General features: G+C 48.8%; 1 protein-coding gene across 1 annotated transcript; it reads right to left on the bottom strand.

Moving 5' to 3' along the window:
• ARL4D (ADP ribosylation factor like GTPase 4D) lies at positions 14,142–16,090 on the bottom strand. The gene is made up of 2 exons (XM_005693897.2): positions 16,007–16,090; positions 14,142–15,438 (listed from the first exon to the last, which is right to left on the bottom strand). The coding sequence occupies exon 2, from the start codon at positions 15,341–15,343 to the stop codon at positions 14,741–14,743; it is 603 nt and encodes a 200-aa protein (XP_005693954.1). The 5' UTR covers positions 15,344–15,438; positions 16,007–16,090; the 3' UTR covers positions 14,142–14,740.

Here is a 19,696-nt window from a genome sequence, read left to right as displayed (position 1 = left end):
AGACTAGTGAACACACAACTGTGTTGCAGAGAGATCAGAGGAAAGGAAGAGACACTGGGCATAGTAAGGTCAGAGGAGGGGCACCTCGCCCAGACTCAGGAGCGAAGAGGTAGTCAGGGAATCTGCCTGGAAGAGGCCACACCCAACACCCTGAGTCAAGAGGAAGAGGAGGAATCAGGTCAGTGATCATGGGAGGAGAGGCATTTCTGGGCAGCAGGAACAGCCTGTGCAAAGGCCTGGGGCTGACACAGAGAGAACCCTGCTGGCATGGGCCGTGATCTGGAGCAGCCCAGTGAGGGGCTAAGCAGAGGAAAGCTCAAAGGAGGAGCACCTTTGTCGCAGATGTTAAGGAGTTTAGATGTTGTTTTCAACACAGCTGGGCTTTCATCAAAAGGCTTAACAGGAGGAGGTGACTGACCCGATTTGCATTTTGGAAAAATGAGTCTGGCAACCAAGTGGGGAAGAGATTCCCAGGTTCAAGAGGGAGAAGTCAGGGACTTCTCTGGGGGTTCAGTGGTTAAGACTTCACCTTCCAATGCAGAGGGTATGGGTTTGATCCCTGGTCGGGGAGCTAAGATTCCACAAGCTTCAGGGCCAAAACAAACAAAAAATAAAATAAAATAAAAAATAAAACAGAAGCAGTATTATAACAAATTCAATAAAGAAAGCCATTTTTTTTAATGGTCCACATTAAAAATAATAATAATAAAGAAAAAAAAAAAAGATGGGCGAATAAGAGACCACCAAGGAAGCTAGGGTTGTAGCCCAGTGAGAAATGATGAGGACCTGCATTTAGGATGATTCTGAGGGCAGGAGGAGGAAGACACAGATCTGAACAGTATCTAGGAATTAGACTTACTGGAGATGGTGACCAGCTTCGCTTGCTGGGGGTCACGGGAGGGAGAAGAAGATGATGCCCAGGTCCTGTTTTGGGTGTTGAGTGAATCAGATGTGCATGCCTTGAATAGAGTTGGGGAGTCTGAGCAGAGGAGAAAATTTGGGCTGGAAACAGACAAGTTCAACATGGAGTCTCTTGAGTTTAGCAAGATCTCTCTTGCAGACATCCATATTCAGCATGGGGTGGAGGTAAAGTGTGGGGCTAGAGATGAACACTTAAGAGCTGATGCATACCTGCTGTGATTTAAATTCTGGGTGTGGATGAGATCGTTGGAGAAGAATTTGCACATCTGAGAGTGTACAGACTCCATCTTCCTGCCCCCAGGCAAGATGGGCTGAGATAATGTAAGTGAAAGTGCTTGGCCTGACACGTGGGTCAGAATGGATGCTCAGTAAATTGCAGTTGAATGAACAGTAGGTCCTGAATCATGAAGAATCATTTAGTCTAATGTTTTGCTTCCCAGGTGGTGCTAGTGGTAAGGAACCCGACTGCCAAGGCAGGAGACATAAGAGATGAGGGTTCGATCCCTGGCTCAGGAAGATCCCTTGGAGGAGAGCATAGCAATCCACTCCAGAGAATCCCATGGACATAGGAACCTGGTGGGCTACAATCCATAGGATCAAAAAGAGTCAGACACGATTGAAACAATTTAGCACACAATGTTTTGCTTCAGAATACAATCAACATCATTCCCCTTTTTCTTTCAAAGCTTTCAGTCCTATTATCTCTTCTTTTTTTTAATCCTATCATCTCTTGATACTAATTGAGACGTTCCACACCTCATATACATTCCTTCTATCAGATTCCAGTCTTTGAGTCCTGACCATCTTGCTTGCTATATTCACCAACTGCTCACCCTCGCTCCCTGCCTCCTACACTCTCCCTTCGCTGATATTTTAAACTGTTTATTTTCAGATACGCTTCGTCACTGCCATCAGCTGCCTATTTGAGATATTTTCATCAAATATTGTATTTGTGTAGTTAAATCGTAACTTTCCGTGCAGGAAAGCAATGACACAAGTGATCCAAAATAAAAAAAATGATCAGTTTAAATGACTCTTAATTGGGTTGGGAAGCTTCTTCAGTCCCTGTATCTGAATATGGGTTTATTAGATAATTCAAAAGTCAAATTCAAACAAAATGGCCATATTAGGGAAATTGATCCAACAGGAACTTGCTTAGAACTTGCCCAACTGTTCCATTCCAAAGCCTTCAACATGGCACCCAGACTTCTACCTATCCATCTTTCTATCCACCCAACCATTCCATCTATCAATCTTCCCATCCATCTATCCTCCAAATCCATCTGTCTGTCCATCCATCCATCCACCTGTCTAAAAACATCTTTTGAATGCCTGCTCTATTCCAGACGCTTCACTAGGTGCTGTTGTTCAGTTGCTGAGTCATTTCTGACTGCAGCATGCCAGGCTTCCCTGCCCTTTACCATCTCCCAGAATTTGCTCAAATTCATGTCCATTGAGTCTGTGATGCCATCCAACCATCTCATCCTCTGTTGTCCCCTGCCTTCAATCTTTCCCAGCATCAGGGTCTTTCCCCAAGAGTCAGCTCTTCACATCAGGTGGAAAGTATTGCACTCGGTGCTGAGGGATATGAAAATAAATGTGACATGGAACCAAGAGTCTCCCAATCCAAGTGGGAGACTCAAGATTAAATGTTCTAAAAGAAGAATTAGAAGAGAAGACATAATAATTCTTTCCAGAGGAATCAGAGGAGCCTTCACAAGAAAGGCTCTGATGGAGGAGAAAAATTTGGAAGGGGATAATTGTACCTCTCACAGGGATACAGGACAGAGGGGCAACATTTACACCCTAGTACACAGGCCACACCTGGGCATGGGGAATCTAACCACAGGACTTCAAACCATGTCCCCTCTCTTTGCCTCTGTGTAGTCATCGTTATATCAAAGGAATTGTAACGTGCTTTTCTAACTATGCTTCACTGAAGGTAAAGTAACCAGTTGTCTCTGCCCTGGTTTGAAAGATTTCTTGAGATTTGGGAGTTTTGATGCTAAAACAGGACAGATCCAGGATGTTGGTCACTGTAACTAAAGGGTGATCCTTACAGGTACCATCAGGAGGTCACAGAGGCAGGAAGTAGGGGAGGCAGGACTCAGGGTAGAGGACGGTCCAAGGGGCTCAGAGCCCCCACTTTTACTCTCACCAGATCAGTCATGACATTTTTTGCACATTGAGTTTCTTTGTTAGATTTTGTTGGAAGGAACTTTGCTGTTAGTTTTTCAAACAGTTTGAAAACTATTGGACTGAATGGTCTCTAGTGTCCCTATCAGTCTTTTGAAATTAAAATTATGTATCTATGGGAAATTGATTTTTCCTCTCTCCTTTCCATTATCCTATCTTGTATTTTTTTTTTCCCTTTGTCTGATGAGAGACGCAGGGAACTATAAGACAGATATAAGCATTTTGGCTCAAAGGTCTTCCTTCCTTTAGGACTTTTGAAGTGAAGTGAAGTCGCTCAGTCGTGCCCGACTCTTTGTGACGTCATGGACAGTAGCCTGCACCAAGCTCCTCCGTCCATGGGGTTTTCAAGGCAAGAGGACTGGAGTGGGTTGCCATTTCCTTCTCCAGGGAATCTTCCCAACCCAGGGATCGAACCCAGGTCTCTCACATTGTAGACAGACACTTTACCGTCTGAGCCACCGGACTTTTAGAAGCTCTTAAATAAATGAGAAAATACTAAGCTAAATTAAAATTGAGGGGATTTTGTTTTGTTTTAAGATTTCTTTTTTGATGTGGACTATTTTTTTAAGTCCTCATGGAATTTGTTCCAATATTGCTTCTGTTTTATATTTTGTTGTTTTTTTGGCTGTGGGACATGTGGGATCTTAACTCCCTGACCAGGAATCAAACCCGCACCTCCTACATTGGAAGGTGAAGCCTTAATCACTGGACCACCAGGCAAATCCCAAAACTGAGTTTTAAAATCCATACCATTCCAGCCTAAAGGAAGGTATCTTTCGTTTTATATCTTTCTCACTCTCCACGTAGCACCACTTGTTCTGAAATTATATCTCTGGGGATAAGTTTGGGGGTTGGGGGAAAACTGTTCAATTGTGTCCAACTCTGTGACCCCATGGACTATAGCATACCAGTTTCCTCTGTCCTCTACTGTCTCCCAGAGGAGACTTCCCATGTCACATTTTATTTTCAAATCCCTCAGCACCTGGTGCAATACTTTCCTACCTGATGCGAAGAGCCAACTCTTTGGAAAAGACCCTGATGCTGGGAAAGATTGAAGGCAGGGGACAACAGAGGATGAGATGGTTGGATGGCATCACAGACTCAATGGCCATGAGTCTGTTCAAATTCATGTCCACTGAGTCGGTGATACTATCTAACCATCTCATCTCTACCACCCCATTCTCTTTTTGCCTTCAATCTTTCCCAGCATCAGGGTCTTTTTCAGTGAGTGTGCTCTTCGAATTAGGTGGCCAAAGTACTGGAACTTCAGCTTCAGCCTCAGTCCTACCAATGAATGTTCAGGGTTGATTTCCTTTAGGATTAACTGGTTTCATCTTCTTGTAGTCCAAGGGACTCTCGAGAGTCTTCTCCCAACACCACAATTCAAAAGCATCGGAATTCATCATTCAGCCTTCTTTATGGTCCAACTCACATCCATATGAGACTACTGGGAAAACCATAGCTTTGACTATACAGACCTTTTTCAGCAAAGTGATGTCTCTGCTTTTTAATATGTAGAGACAAGGGGATAATGAATCACCCTAAAGAATCTCTCCTTTTTCAAAAAAATTCCCTCTTGTTTCAGGGTGGGACAACGAGCTGAGAGGGGACCAGGAGAAGCAGTTGGAAACAACATCCCAGCTCCCCCTCCCATTTCAGCTCCCTCTGGCAGCTCTAATTGAGGCCTGTCACAGGGAGAGAAGCCAGCTGCAAATTGCATTCATCAACGAATTACCACAATTACAGCCTCAGCCCCAGCCTAATGGGGGTGACACGTCCGGTCAGGCAGTCCCTTCCTCTGATTCAGAGATGCCAAATGCTTTGGACTGCCAGGGTCGCTTTCCCCTATCCAGACCCGATGCTTTATCCTGGCCCCACACCCTGCCTGCTGTCAATACAGTAGGAAAGATGAATGCTCCCCCAAACTCCTCCCGGGTGCTTCCATCCATCAACTGTCACTGAAATTCGCCCAGTAATCTAGGGCCTAATTCCCTGCTGTTCTTTTTCCCTTTTCTTTTTGGCCGTGCCTCACAACATGCAGGATCTTAGCTCCCATGCCCCCTGCAGTGAAAGCTCAGAGTCTTAACCACTGGATCTCCAGGGAAGTCCCTCTGCTGCTGTTCTTTAAGCTGAATTTCCTCCAGATTTGGTCCTTGGAAGAATTGATTTGCTCAGAGTTCAAGGGCCTGTTAAGAATGTTTTCCTTGTTGGCAGAGGGCCAGCCCACCTCCTCCATCCCTCCTGCCCACCCGGATACACAGGGCCCGGTCGAGGGTGAGGTTCAGATGAAACCTGCGGAGGTGTAGTGGAAGTGTCACCTCCCAGAGGGAGAAGTATGTGGCCACCCACGTCTGTCCACAGCTGCTTCCTCACTCCCTTCCCTGGAACCAGCAGTCCTGGTTTCAACAAGAGGGGTGTGTGTGTGTGTCTGCATGTGTGTGTGTGACAAACCACAGGAAATCCACATGCTAGAGATAGGAGTGTCATGGAGCGCATGACACTGCATCCCTCTGTGTGATTTGGGGTATGAAAATGCAACCAAATACCCTCAGAGAAAACTTTCTTTTTCTCTCCCTTGCTTTTTTGATCAGAATTCTGGCATCTCTACAAACAGGGCTGTGCCAGAGAAAAGGGAGGTTCAGAGGTCAGTCCATCCATCCCCCAGCCTCTGACCAGAAACAATCATCTCTTCCTTTCTCCCAGTCTCTGTTTGAATTTGAGAGGGGACAAGGAAAGGAGGTGTCTTTCCAGTGCTGAAGTTTCTAAGGAAGCCAGCCCAGATTCCACCCTTTCCTTCCAGAGAATGTATCCTGTGATGTTTAAGTAGGAGTCAAGGCTTGAGAATGAATTTCTCCTAAAGTGTCCTTATTCCAAGAGAGGAGGTGGGGATGGATACACCTCGTAAAGGAAGCACGCAACAGAAGGGATTTGAGTCAAATGTCCCTGGGACCCCAAAGTTTTCTAAGGGAACAGTGGGATTCAACTGACCCACTGACAAGGAAAGAGGTCAACATGGGCAACCCAGTACCCCAACTTCCTGGAGGCTTTCAAAGAGAAAGGGCAGCTCAGAGGCAGGAACCAAGAATGCTGGGGGTAGGGAGGGACCAAGAAACAGACAGAGGGAGAAACAAGGTGGGAAGAGGGCAGATAAGGGCTGAGGTTGAGACCCAGAGGGAAAGTAGAAAGAGGACAGGATTGCCAAACACAGGCAGCAATCAGGGCTCTGGCGTGCCCAGGTCAGCGACTTCTCTCGGTCTACACCCTGAGTGGATGCCTTGATGCCCCGCCCAGGCCCCTCTACTAGCTGTAACTGTTGGTTCCAATGACTCCAGCAATTTGTGGTGGCCTCTTCTCTGGAGACCTGAGCAACCAGCAGCCTATTAACTAACTGATGGGCTGGGGGAAGGGTACCAAAGACCAGCTTCCCTGTCTCAGGGGGCTCCTCTCTGTGGTTCCAGGCTCCATCCAGAGCTTCCCTACTGAGTGAAGTCCAAATCAGACTCCAGCTGTGAGAAGGGGCTTTTGCTGAGCTCCTCTCCTGCCCCATCCTGCTTCCCTCTCTCCTCTTTTCCTGAGACTTTGCCCTCAATAAACCTTGTGCCTCTGAATCCATCTCAGGCTCTGCAGCGAGGATCTAGAACGTCTCTGAGTACAGGTTATACCTTTAGCTCCAGTGCCAAGGAAGGTGTGTCTGTGCACAATAAAGCTAAACCTTAAGATATTATAGGCGATTTTTTGAAAGAATGAGTGATTGATTGGATTGATGCTCTTGGGCGGAGGGTGGGGGGAGACAAATGGGTGGAGGGTTTTACTGTAGCACTGACCTCTCCCACTACACATACACACACATTTGGGCCACCTGCTAATGTTTGTGCAAACTCAGGAGCAGATAATCCAGATCCCCCAACTGGCATCTTCCCCTTCAGTAGCTCCTGCCTGAGCTCTCTTCTGCTCCAGCACCTTTCAGGGGTTGGGAGAGGGCTGGGCTGAGGAAGGCATCAAGTGATGGGAAGATGATGAAACTTCAGTCTATCAACACTGTTGCTACTATCTCAGCAGTATGATGGAAGGTCAAAAGCTATTGAGTAAAATCAGGTTAGGAATTTTCTGTGGATTCTAGTTAACTGGGCTCATCAGCAAACAGACAGTTAAAGAGATGGTTTATAGCATAAACACACCCTGATTGAAGCTATAAAATCACCTGCAAAGTAATCAGGTTTGAATCAGTGAGAATCATAGTTTGATAAGGTGTTTTCAGTTACATTGAGGGAATTCCCTGATGGTCCAGTGGTTATGACAGAACTTCCACTGCAGGGGGCACAGGTTCGATTCTTGATCATGGAACTAGATTCCACATGCCACAACTAAGAAGTCTGAATGCTGCAACCAAGATCCAACACCGTCAAATAAATACACAAATTTTAAATAATAACAATATTTTTTAAAGAAATTGAATATGAACAACATATGTAATTTAAGAATTTTGGGGAGCCACATTTTTTAAAGGTAAAATGAAGCAGATGAAACTAATTTTAATGAAGCATTTTAACTCAATATATTCAAAAACTCAACAATATCTATATAAAAAAGTATGAGAGGTATACATTCTTTTTTCATACTAAGGCTTCAAAATCTGTTGTATATTTCACATTTACAGGTCTCAGATCAACTATACTTCCCCTGCTCAGTGGCCACATATGGCTGGTGGCTGCCATCCTGGATGTCACAAGTCTAGAACTTGGGAGTCCCTTCCCTGTCCCCTGCCCTACGCTGGGCTCCTCTGGAGTGCCAAGGCAGATAATGGGATCTAGATAGTTTAGCCATCCTGGGGTGACCTTGGGAGGAGCTGGGGTAGAGGAGTGGTGAACAGGCTCTAGGCAGCGTCCCAGGCCAGGTAACTAATTACTGGGAAGGGAGGAACGAAACTGTCTGTTAAACCTCAACTTCAGGTCTTGCCTCCTGAGCAGTAGGTAGGACCAAGAAAGTACTTCCAATCCCATGGTTCTCCAAGCCCCTACTTAATCAGAATACTTAATTCCAGTTCTAAATCTGCTTCTTTTCCTCGCCTCCTCCAGGAAACCCTCCCAGATAAACTCCCTAACCTTATTTGATAGTGTCTTTCCTGAATGCTATTAGCATTTATAGACTAAAACAGACTCTTCACTGAGGTGACACCCCAGCCCTCCAACGTTTGGGTGGACACCCTGCATTCCATGGATACAAGATGATCACCCGCCACACTTATGAGTGTGCCTGCCACTGTCCTGGGGATAGAGCAGTGTGCAAAATGGATGAAGGCTGTCCTGTACAACCTGGAGATGAAGACAGACAGTAAACAAACTTAAAAACAAAACAAGGTCATTTCAACAAAAGATGAGGAAGACAGAAAGATCATTAAGGAGTTCCCCATGCCCACCTCCTACTGAGGACCAGAGAAAGAAAACCAGAAAAGATAATTCTGTATTCAACCCCCTCCCTTTACAGATGGGTAAACTGAGGTCAGGGGACAAGAAATAACTTGGTCAAGGTCACAGAAACCTTGCTTCGTGGGTTACTTTCTGGGGTGCTGCCTGGTCTGACTGGTGGCTCTGTTCCTCCCCCATTACACTGGGAGGGAGAGTTCCCAGGAATGAGCAAGCGCTTCTGCCTTCTCTCTCCTGAGGGATAAGAGTCAGCATCTGGAATGGAAAGCAGGGCATGATCTTATAAAAACAAACACAATCAAAGGCACAAAACCTCACTTTCAGCCAATCTTTAAAAGCCAGCTGTCAGCCCCACCCTACTCCACCAGTCTTTTCACCAGATTTATTAGAGGGGGATGGGAGGTGCTAAAGAGATAAAACCTCCTTCCTCTCCCCCTTCACCATCACACCACTCTATCCAGGAGGGGCAGAGACCCGGATTAGCGCAGAGACCTGAATGAACTAAATAGAGATGGAGTCCCAAACAGTCCGGGGTAGCCGAGAGACCTGATACTTCACACTCTGCCTTCTGGTTCGGGTTCCGGGATCCCATGAGTTATAGTGGCTGGTGGGGGCCCCTATAGGTTGGTTGGGCGGGGAGGTCCTGGGCCCCAGCTGCCCTCCTTCAAGCTCAAATCTGTTCACATTCCCTTCAGAGCATGCGCTCCTATCTCAGCCTCACTCCCTCCCTGGGCCAAATCCCAGGGATTTATTTCAGGAACTGTTTCGCCCACTCTGCCTGCCGCCTATGAGGAGCTGGGTGCTTAGGCTGTCCTCACCATCTGCCCACCTCCATCATCAGCCAGGCATTCCTGGGTGGAGCTCAATCCTCAGGCCTGCAAATCCTCTACCTTCGCTGGTGATTGTATTTCTTACCTCCCATAAAGCAAGAGCACTGTAAAGTCTATCGCTTCCACACCCCTCACCCCCTACTCCCCCCACCTTCAACCCCCATCCCTCCACCCCTCCTCCCACCTGCTTACACACACACACCCCTCAGCTTAAAGAGGCCTTAAAATCTGAGGATGGAGGGCGAGGAGGCTGGTTTAAAGTCTCCCCTAACACACACACTCAAACACACTCTAAAGGCACACATACATGCTTGGTCACTATCTAGAAAAATTTGAAATACGTGTACCCTTTGGCACAGCAGTTCTACTTCTAGGAATCATCTTACAGGAAATCTCCAAGTGTACAAAGAAATATATACAAGGAAGTTCATTGCTGGGGACACACTGTGGATTTAATTCATAAATGAAGGTCCATTCATACAATGGAATCTCATGTAGTCATCAAAAAGAATGAGAAAAATCCATATGTCCTGACCTTGAATTATGCCCAAGATATAACCTGTACAACAATATGCCTGAGATAATCCCATATGTGTCATATATATATGTGAAAGATTATATATAAAAACCTGTTCAAAATGTTTAGCTAGCTCTGAAGTTTAGACGATGGGGCATTCCATTTTCTAAGTTTCTTTCATAACAAAGACCTATAACTTTGGTAATGAAGTGAGGCAGGGAAGAGCAGTAAAAAAAAAACAACAACAAACACATCTTTTAAAGGAAGGAGGGATAAACAAACACCCTCCTCTGTCTTAGCTTGGAGAAGAGGTTCCATGACACCCATCCGCAAACTCCCCAGCCAGGTCCTACAGATGGCCTTGGAAATGATGGGTGGCTAGATACAGACTGCCCATCCCTGCTGGCCTGGGCCTTCCTTACTGCCCTCGCTCCCTCCTCTTCCCTGGCCTCCGTTCAGAAAAGGTCCGTGTTAGAGAACAGGCTGTCCTGTGTGCTCCTAGTTCTTCAGTGGAACTCAGTGCTTCCATGGTGGTGTCCATCTCCAGAAAGACTTGGCATGATGCATGGTCAATGTGAAAGGAGGGTGGGGACTTCTGGCCAGTTTTGAGGCCAGAGCTCTGCTGGGCTTTTAAGATAAAGTCCCCACTCTTCAGGAAGGGGAATGGGGGAGCGGAAACTGGCCCCTAATCTAATCAGGGCAGGGAGGTCCTGGACTTGCTCCCTGTCTCCTATCTCCCGTTGTCTGCCGAGGGAATCCAAAGAGCCAGCCTGGGAGGAAGGATCTGGACACACCACTAAGTAGCTTTATCCTCTGGCAAGTCACTGCCCACTTAAGGAATTCTTTCCTCCCTTTTTGCTACTTTCTTCCTTTCCTTGTTTTGGTCTCGCCAAGCAGCATGCAGGGTCTTTCTTAGTTCCCTGACCAGGGATCGAAACCATGCCCTCTGCAATAGAAGCGCAGAGTCCTAACCACTGGGCCACCAGGGAAGCCCCTCTTTTTGGCTACTTTTTCTTTGCCTTGAGCACACGCAGCATAGGGGGACTGGAGGAGGAATGGGAAGGTGAGACCACTGCCGTCTTTGCATTCATGAGCGCTGTGGGGAAGCACAGGGCACCCAGGGAAAATGCCCACCACCTGGATTCCACCATCCAAACTGTGCGAAAAGAGGTGGCTAGGGGAGGGGGTTGCAGCCCAGAAGGGAGCCCCAATGCTGGGTCCACTGGTTTCCTTCAATTTCACCTCACAGGCAGTCAGTCCCTGACCACCACTCCTGGCCCCTGGACATCCTCGGCCCTGAGGGAGCCTTTCCCTCAGTACCTATTCAGGGACTCAAAGAAATTCTCCTGGACTTCCCTGGCACTCCAGTGGTTGGGAATCTGCCTGCCAAGGCAGGGGGCTCAAATTCAATCCCTAGCCGGGGAAGATTCCACATGCCTCGGGGCAACTAAGCCCATGCGCCACAATTACTGAAGCCCGAGCACCCTAGAGCCCATGCTCCACAACAAGAGAAGCCACGGCAATGAGAAGCCAGCATACTGAACTGCAACTAGAGAGCAGCCCCCGTTTGCTGTGACGAGAGGAAGCCCGAGCACAGCAAGAAAGACCCAGCACAGCCAAAAATAAATGACTAAATAATTCTCTTAAAAAAGGAAGCTTAATAAAGAAGCTGAGACAAAGAGACTACAACCTGCCCTCAATGCTGATCCCACTCCCATCCCAAGCCAGCTGACCCAGAGTTTGACACACAGAATCCCTGAGGTGATCACCTCCCTCCCACCTCTCTGTTCCTTTGATGGACTAAGGCAGAAAGATTATTTCAAAGCTCTGGATCCCCACCCAGCCAGAATGTAGCTTTCTAATCAGAATACCCCAGTGCTGCCCTCTCCCTACAACCCTTTCAGAGCCACTGGCTTCTCCATTCCACTGTCACTTGCCACCAGTATCCTCTTCCTCCACCCCCCAGGTGGTCAGGGCACAGGGCTGTGGGGAAGAGCTGGGACATTCACAGGTCTCCTGTGGACCATGACCCCTCCCCAGGGCTGGAGCATGGTGGGGTGGTGGGGGGAGGAGAGGAGCAGAAGACAATCGAATAAGATGGGGAGGAAGGATGGTTGGCAGGGCTGTAGAGCTGGCACCGCAGAGGCCTCTCTGCTAGGGACGGGGGAGCACTCCGAGTTATGTTGCATGCATGCTAAGTTGCTCAGTCGTGTCCGATTCTTTGCGACCCCATAGACTGTAGCCTGCCAGGCTCCTCTGTCCCTGGGATTCTCCAGGCAAGAATACTGGAGTGGGTTGCCATTTCCTCCTCCAGGACATCTTCCCGACCCCAGGACAGAAGAACCCTTGTCTCTTATGTCTCCTGCATTGGCAAGTAGGTTTTTTAACATAGTCCCCCAAATCCAGAGACCTCAGTCCCCCAGGAAACCAAAACTGGAGAGAACAGGTCCTTGGAGATTTTAAGACAGAAGAGACAATTGGGGTGGAATCGGGAAGAAAGATCTCCCAGCAAGAGCTTAGGGTCCTTCCAGCCAGGGCCTCCCGAGCCTACTCTTGAGCTGCAGGAGAGGACTCTGCCCCAAGGCCTGGGACAGATGAATCACAGGTGTGTGTGGACAGGGGCCAGGTAGCACGTGTCCCCAGCAGAACCAGTCCAGCAGCTCTGCCCAGCAGGCCCCAGTGCTGACGCAGACTTGGGCACCCTTCCGGATGGATGCACACCCACCCCCATCCTGCCAGGCACCTTGAGGGCTGGGGGAGGGATGGTGCACAAGTGTAGCAAATCTGAACTGGCCCCAATTCAGCGAAATTCTGCTTCTGCCAACTGGCTAGGAAGAAGAGTTCCTTAGGAAGGCTCCCCAGGATGGGGTTGCCAGCATCTCCCCTCTGTCCCCAGGTCCTTTCATCCGATTCTGGAGCCAGGACTCTGAACTGGCTCTTGGGAGCCCTTGTTTGCACAAAGGGTGGGAGCAGGACTGGGGGACTGGAAAGAATTGATGGTGTTTGGTTTTTACTTATGACTCCCACTCAGATTAGGAGGATCTAATTGTCCTCAGACACAGCTGGCCCTCCTGCTGGTGAGGATGGGCAGGCGGTCACGACATCAGCATTTTATGCTTTCCATCATTGCTAACACTGGTGGCCTACACCGATATCCAGCAGTCCTCACTCCCACCTGGCTCAGCTACTAGACTTTCCCTCTCGTGGAAATAGCTACCGTTCGCAGAGCTGGACGACTCAGGGCTTAGTCATAGGAGCCAGGCTGGCTCAAGCCAGCCCAGGCCTCCCCAGCACCAGTCACTGCCATTGCCGCCAGTGAGCTGCAGTCAGCAGGATTGAGCACATGGAGCTGGCTTCAGGCCAGGAGGAAATTACTTTCCATTCTCACCTCATCCCCCAAGGTGTGTGCTGGGTTGGGGGAGGAAATCAGACTAACCACTTGAGTGCTGGGGGTGGGACAGAGGCCCTTTGAGGACTTACCTATACAGATCTAAGAGGTGGCCCCAAGGGCAAGAACATAGGAGCAGCTCACACCTGCCAAAACTTGAAGTTAAATCTGCAAGGGGACTTCCTTGATGGTCCAGTGGGAAAGAACCCACCTGCCAATGTAGGAGACACAGGTTCAATAGCTGGTCTGGGAAGATTCCACATGTCTTGGGGCAACTAAGCCCATGCACCACAACTACTAAGCCCATGCACCACAACTACTGAGCCCACGCACCCTAGAGCCTATGCTCCACAACAAGAGAAGCCACAGCAAAGAGAAGCCTGTGCACTTCAATGAAGAGTAGCCCCCACTCACTGTAACTAGAGAAAGCCCCCACACAGCAACAAAAACCCGGCACAGCCAAAAATGATAATTTTTTTTTAAATGCCTGCAAGGACCAGTTAGTATCAAGAATAAGTAAGAGCCAGAGGATGAGGGAGGAAAGGGAGAAAGAAGGGACCCCCAAAAAACCGGCAGAGATCAAGGAATGTGATGTGTGTGTGTGTTGTATCTGACTCTTTGCAACCCCATGGACTGTGGCACACCGGGCTCTTCTATCCATAGATCAGGCAATAACATGGAGTTACTTAAACTCTCGGTAATCCCCAGCAGCTGCCCCATGAACACACAATCTAATTTTTTAGAAAAGGGCTTGCTTTGCAAATTCAGCTTCAAGATAAGTCCCTCCTCCCCACCCCTGCCTGCCCATCTGGAAATCTTGGACTATCCCTGAGGCAAGGTAAGGAAAGGAAAATGCCAAACCAAGGTTAGAGCTACAGCATCATCAGTCTTTAATAACTTATAGGCAAATGCTAAAAAATAGTTAATAATTATACAGAGGACATACATGGCTTATAAAAACAGTCGTAAGTCTACAAAGGGGAGATGGAGGGATTCTTGGCACTTTCATACAAACACAAAAATATAGACAATTATGACTGGCACCCCCTAGAAAAGCAACCTAGGGACATCCCTTAGTTGGGGGGGGGGGGGAGCCAAGAGCTAGTTCTCATTTATTTCAAATGCATTCTCCAAGCAACTTTCCTTCGTCCCTAAACACATCCAATCAAAAAGCCAGAGAAGAAAAACAGGAAACAGGGTCGAGGTAGAGTCAGTTTACATTTAAGCCTCCAAAGTCCTGCAGCCTCCACTTCCCCAGAAGTGAGGATGAGGGAGAGATGTGAGAACACATCCCATCTCCCGTCGCCCGCCCCCCATGCTGCCCCCAAACAGGACCCCTGTTGTGCTTCTTGGTCCTCCATTGAGGTGGACAGGTCCTGCACCCTGGGACTGAGTGAGGGGCCACAGGCTCTGCCTGGCTGTCCAAGTGTGCAGACCCCTACTGGTGAGGAGGGGCAGCCTCAGGTCACCGTCGCTTCTTGCCTGCCCGGGCAGCCTTCTTTCTCTTGAGGATCATCTCATACAGGCGCTCCAGGCCTGGCTGCAGGCCCAGCCCATCCACAGCACTGCAGCCCTGCACGTGGGTGAGTGTGGCAGTAGCCAGCTCCCGGACCGCCAGCCTTTTCTCCACCTCGGCGGCGCTCAGTGCCCCGGGCTGATCCTGCTTGTTGGCCAGGACCAGCACAGGCACACCCTGGTTGTCCGAGGCCCGGCTGATTCGGTGGAGCTCCACCTTGGCCTCGTCCAGCCGCTCAGCCTCAGCAGCATCCACCACAAACACCAGGCCATCTGTCCGGCGTGTGTAGGAGCGCCAGAGCGGTCGAAGCTTCTCCTGCCCCCCAACGTCCCACACTTGGAAGGTGATGCCGCGGGACCCCCCCAGGGGCACCCGGATCTTCTCTGTGTTGAAGCCTTTGGTGGGGATGCTCTGGACAAACTCTTTGAACTTGAGGCGGTAAAGAAGGGAGGTCTTTCCAGCTGAGTCCAGCCCAATGACCACAACATGCAGGGCCTGGAAGTGGGGCAAGAAGGAGGTGGTGGGCGCCATCTCAGTCAAGTGGTTCCCCATGTTGAACTCTAGCTAAGATGCAGGTCTTGGGGCTCACAGAAGAGGCAGGGAGGAGACCTTGAAATTGCAGGCTTTGGGGATCACAGCTGGGTTATCTGAACAGGGAAAGGTCATGGGAGAAAAGAGGAGGATCATGTTTAATAACAAACATGAAATTTGCAACTTCTTGATCACGTCCGAAATCAGCAGCCCGCTTTTTAAAAATTTGTTTTCGTTTTTTTTTTTTTTTAAAGTAGCTGCAGGTATAACAGAGGCTCTCCCCCGTCGCCTGGGGGCCATGACAGGGGCGATGAGACCGAGAGAAACCCCTAGGACACTGAGGTTGGAGAGAGAGGCCTGGATAGGGGGACAGTCAGCTTCCGCGCTTGTGGTGTGGCAGCAGGCACCGCGACCCCAGCTCCCCAGGAGAGAATCCTCGGGGGAACCTGCATCTGGGGGGCAGTGACCCGAAATTAAGAATCAGGGTACGGGTGCTGAAATCGGAGAGAAAGGCCCACTCCCACTCGCCTTCCACAACCCCACGGTTGACACGCCCCTCTTTACACTGAGATCCCCTCCCCAATGCCCCGCGACACTCCGCTGCCCGCCTTCCTCCGATCGCCGTCTTCAGCTCCACCTCCCCGTACCCAGACCCCCTCGGCTCGGCCTGAGCAGCGCCTTTACCTCCCGTCAGCCGCGCTCTCCCCGCTCCCCTCCGTGCCAGCCCCGCTAGTATCCACGCCGGTCTCCAGCGCGCGGGCACTGCAGAGCTGACAGGGGCACTCGGCCTTAAAAACCCCCGTGTGACGTCACGTGGCATGGGCCAATCAGAGGCCCTGCGGCAGCGAGGCGGGGCGGAGCGTGGAGATCCGCGGATTACAACCCGGTCCCCACTGTGATGCAACTCTGATCAATTGATGACCGTTTTATTTGATCTTTTCTACCATTGCCTGTATTTGGAATTAAACTCGGGATTAACCTGGGATGGAAGGTGGAAGGGGCGTGGCAGCGTTTGGCTAGGGAGGAGAGGTGAAGAGCATAATACTCTCAATACCCCCACATGCCCCTCACACAGGCAGCGATATTCAGTCCACGTGTGCGCTTCCTCTGCCAGGGTCTACTCGAGAGATGTTGACAAGTCTTCCTCCTTTATTTTTCCTAATGCAATGGTTTAACCTGTGTGAACCTGGAATCCCATAAAACAGCCTAAACCTATTACCCCTATTGATCCCCATGACAGCCCAGGAGGTAGGGACTGGTGTGGTCTCGCTACACAGGTGAAGAAAGCTCTGAAGGGCTCAATAACTTGTCTAATGTCGTGCGTGCTCAGTCAAGTCCAACTCTTTGCCACCCCATGGACTGTAGCCTGCCAGGCTTCTCTGTCTATAGAATTCTCCAGACAAGAATACTGAAGTGGGTTGCCATTTCCTTCTCCAGGAGGTCTTCTCAACCCAGGGATGGAACCCTTGTCTTTTGAGTCTTGTGCATTGGCAAGCAGATTCTTTACCACTGGGCCACCTGGAAAGTCCCTGTCTAACATCACACATAGCTAGTAAATGGCTGAGCAAGGATATGTTTGAATCCAGTGCCTCAACCCCTCACCACTTACCTATTCAGTCTTTCTAGTCAGGGAGATTATTAGCAGAATTCCCCCAGTTTCTGGTCAGAGTGCCTGCCATAGCAGACCCTACCTTGCTCAAATTGATAAAGGCAAAATTCTTCACTTCACAGGGTGTTTGCTGACTTCATTCATACTGTTTGTGCTGCATGAGCCAAAGAAACTACGAAGACACAGCGGATGTGCAGACCACAAATGCCTGGCTTCAGAGGGCTTATACTCTAGTGAGGGAGACAAGACTGGTCACTGACAGGGAACACTGGAACTTTGTAAATCATGAGATAAGCATGTGTAAGACTTCAGAGGAGGGAAAGTGTCAACTAGAAGCTCCTGGAAAGGTTTCCAGAAATTAATGAGTACTGCATAGGACTGATTGGGAGGTGGACAGCACTGTGTGGCATCTCCCCAGTCACTATAGCCTGATTTAATCTGGGCAGCACTGAAGAGGAGATGTCACAAAGGGACAGTGTGACCAGAGGCTAACAGTGATTACCTGCAGGGAGAAAGGTAAAACTGAACGTGGAGAAGGGGATCAAAGGAGAAGCAAATTTTAACTATACTATTTCCATTTTTACAAGGAAGCTGGATTCCTGCATTCATTATGCATCACAATATTACCTTTTTAGAAAACTGTCTGTAAGGGTGATTAGAGAAAAGAGGAAGATGGGGACTTCCCTGGTGGTCCAGTGGCTAAGACTCTGCCCTCCCAATACAGGGTGCCCCGGTTTGATCCCTGGTCAGGGAACTAGATCCCACATCTTGCGTCTTAGAGTTTGTATGCCACAACTAAAAGCTGATGAAACAAAATACATAAATATCAAAAAAGAAGAAGAAATAAAAAGAAAAGGAGAGGGAAGCCATTGCCAGAGAGGAGGGCTTAGCCCTTTCTACCCACTAGCTCCCATCTGTTTAGCACCAGCCTGCTTTGCCACCTCCTCTTCCCCTTCCTGCTACAAACCAGCCACCTGGTTTTCCTTAACGATGCAGGGAGCTTCCCCAAATCCCTTAAGAGATCAAGACCTTAAGTAATTAGCTTTTACACCTCCCCCCATGTTGGGGGCTGGCAGGATGCAGCAGGAGCTAAGGAACAGGAAAGTAACTGAGTTAGCAAGAGGGAAAGACAGCACAGACCAGGAGGTTGGAAACAACTGGCCTATTTCAGTAGCCACTGTATGCTAAGCTGTGGTCAAGGAACTTGGCATACTTTTCCTTTTATTCTTTTCTTTCTTTTTAAAAACATTTTTATTTTTGGCCTCGAAGCTTGCAAGAACTTAATTCTATGACCAGGGAAGGATAGAACCCTCACTCTCAGCAGCGGAAGTGCAGAGTCCTAACCACTGGACAACCAGGGAATCCCCAATACTCCTTTTTAAATATACAACTCATACCATGTCGTAAGTAGAGTTACTCTAAAAAGAGGACAGCAAACCACAGAAAGGTGAAGTAACTTGTCCAAGGTCGCTCAGCTAAAAACTGGCCAAACTTGGCTTGGACAAAATGGCTGTGAAAAAAAAAAAAAAATGGCTGTGAAACCAAAAATACAAAGAGAAAGAGAGAACATGGAGACTGAAAACAGACACATTGTTTTGGGTTACTTCCACAATCTTTGACACGTCTTTGACATTTCTCCTACATCTCCTGGGCCTCACACACAAGAGGGAAATTATAACTTGATTATCTGATAAGGGAGTTGAAACTGGAAATCTCACCCCACCCTTCATCTGTTGCCTTTGCCCAGAAAGGTGTTGATGAACAAATGGGAAGGAGGAGGTGAGGCAAGGTAGGGCTGAAGGAAGGGGCTCAGTTTGTCAGGGCAACACCAGTCCAGTCTCTTTTAAAATGGGAACTCCAGTTCCCATTTCCACAACCAGCCTGGGGCCCAGGGAGCCTTCCTCCATTAGTCACCATTTTTGATACTGGCAGCCTCAGTTCTTCAGCCCTTTCTCTCCACAAGATCACAGCCCAGATCCTAGTACATTGGAGGATTCACAATGCTCAAGAACATTCTTACTTTGACCATTCATGGATGGAGTGCTTGCCAGTCTGAAGGCTTCAGTGAAATGGATAAGGACATGCTCTCATAGAGTGGACATTACAATGAGGAGTAGGGAGAGACAGATAATGACTAAAGAGGGTCATTTCAGATAGTGATATAAGCCTTCGAGGAAAAAAAACAGGGAAATGTGCTGGAGAGTGACTGGGGGGAGAGCTACTTTACATGGAGGAGCAGGGTGCTCATGAAGGCCTCTCCAATGGTGACATCAGAGGCAAGATTGAGTGGACAAGAGGCAAGGAAGCATTCCAGACAGAAGGACAGACTAGCTGTGACCTACCTGCTTCCTCCCATTGGCTCCCTGACTTGATTAGATTCTAGCTGCTGAGTGAAGGTTCTTCCTCAGAGCTGTCTCCCCACCAGACTAAGCGCTGAGCCCAGAAGCTGGTTCTTCACAGCCACAGCTCCGCAGTGCCCAGCACTGTGCCTGCCACACAACAGGCAATGAGGAAATCCTCCATAATTCATGACTATATGATAGATGGACTAAATATACTCAAGGGGTGCCTTGAGTGTGGGAACCAAGCACCCAGCCTTAGCTGGGAGTTTCCTGGTCTGGGGTCCCTGACACCTTGTTGGCAAGGTCCGGGTAATACTGAACCCTCAGGCCTTGGGGAAGAGGGATTTCTTAGAGGAGAAAAACAGGGGCCATGCGAGGGATGACCCTGGAGGGACAGGCCCCCCCTCAAGGCCTGGTGGGCTG

Source organism: Capra hircus, chromosome 19, assembly GCF_001704415.2.
Source record: "Capra hircus breed San Clemente chromosome 19, ASM170441v1, whole genome shotgun sequence".
Lineage (NCBI taxonomy): Eukaryota > Metazoa > Chordata > Mammalia > Artiodactyla > Bovidae > Capra > Capra hircus.
This window is presented reverse-complemented; position numbering and strand designations above follow the sequence as displayed.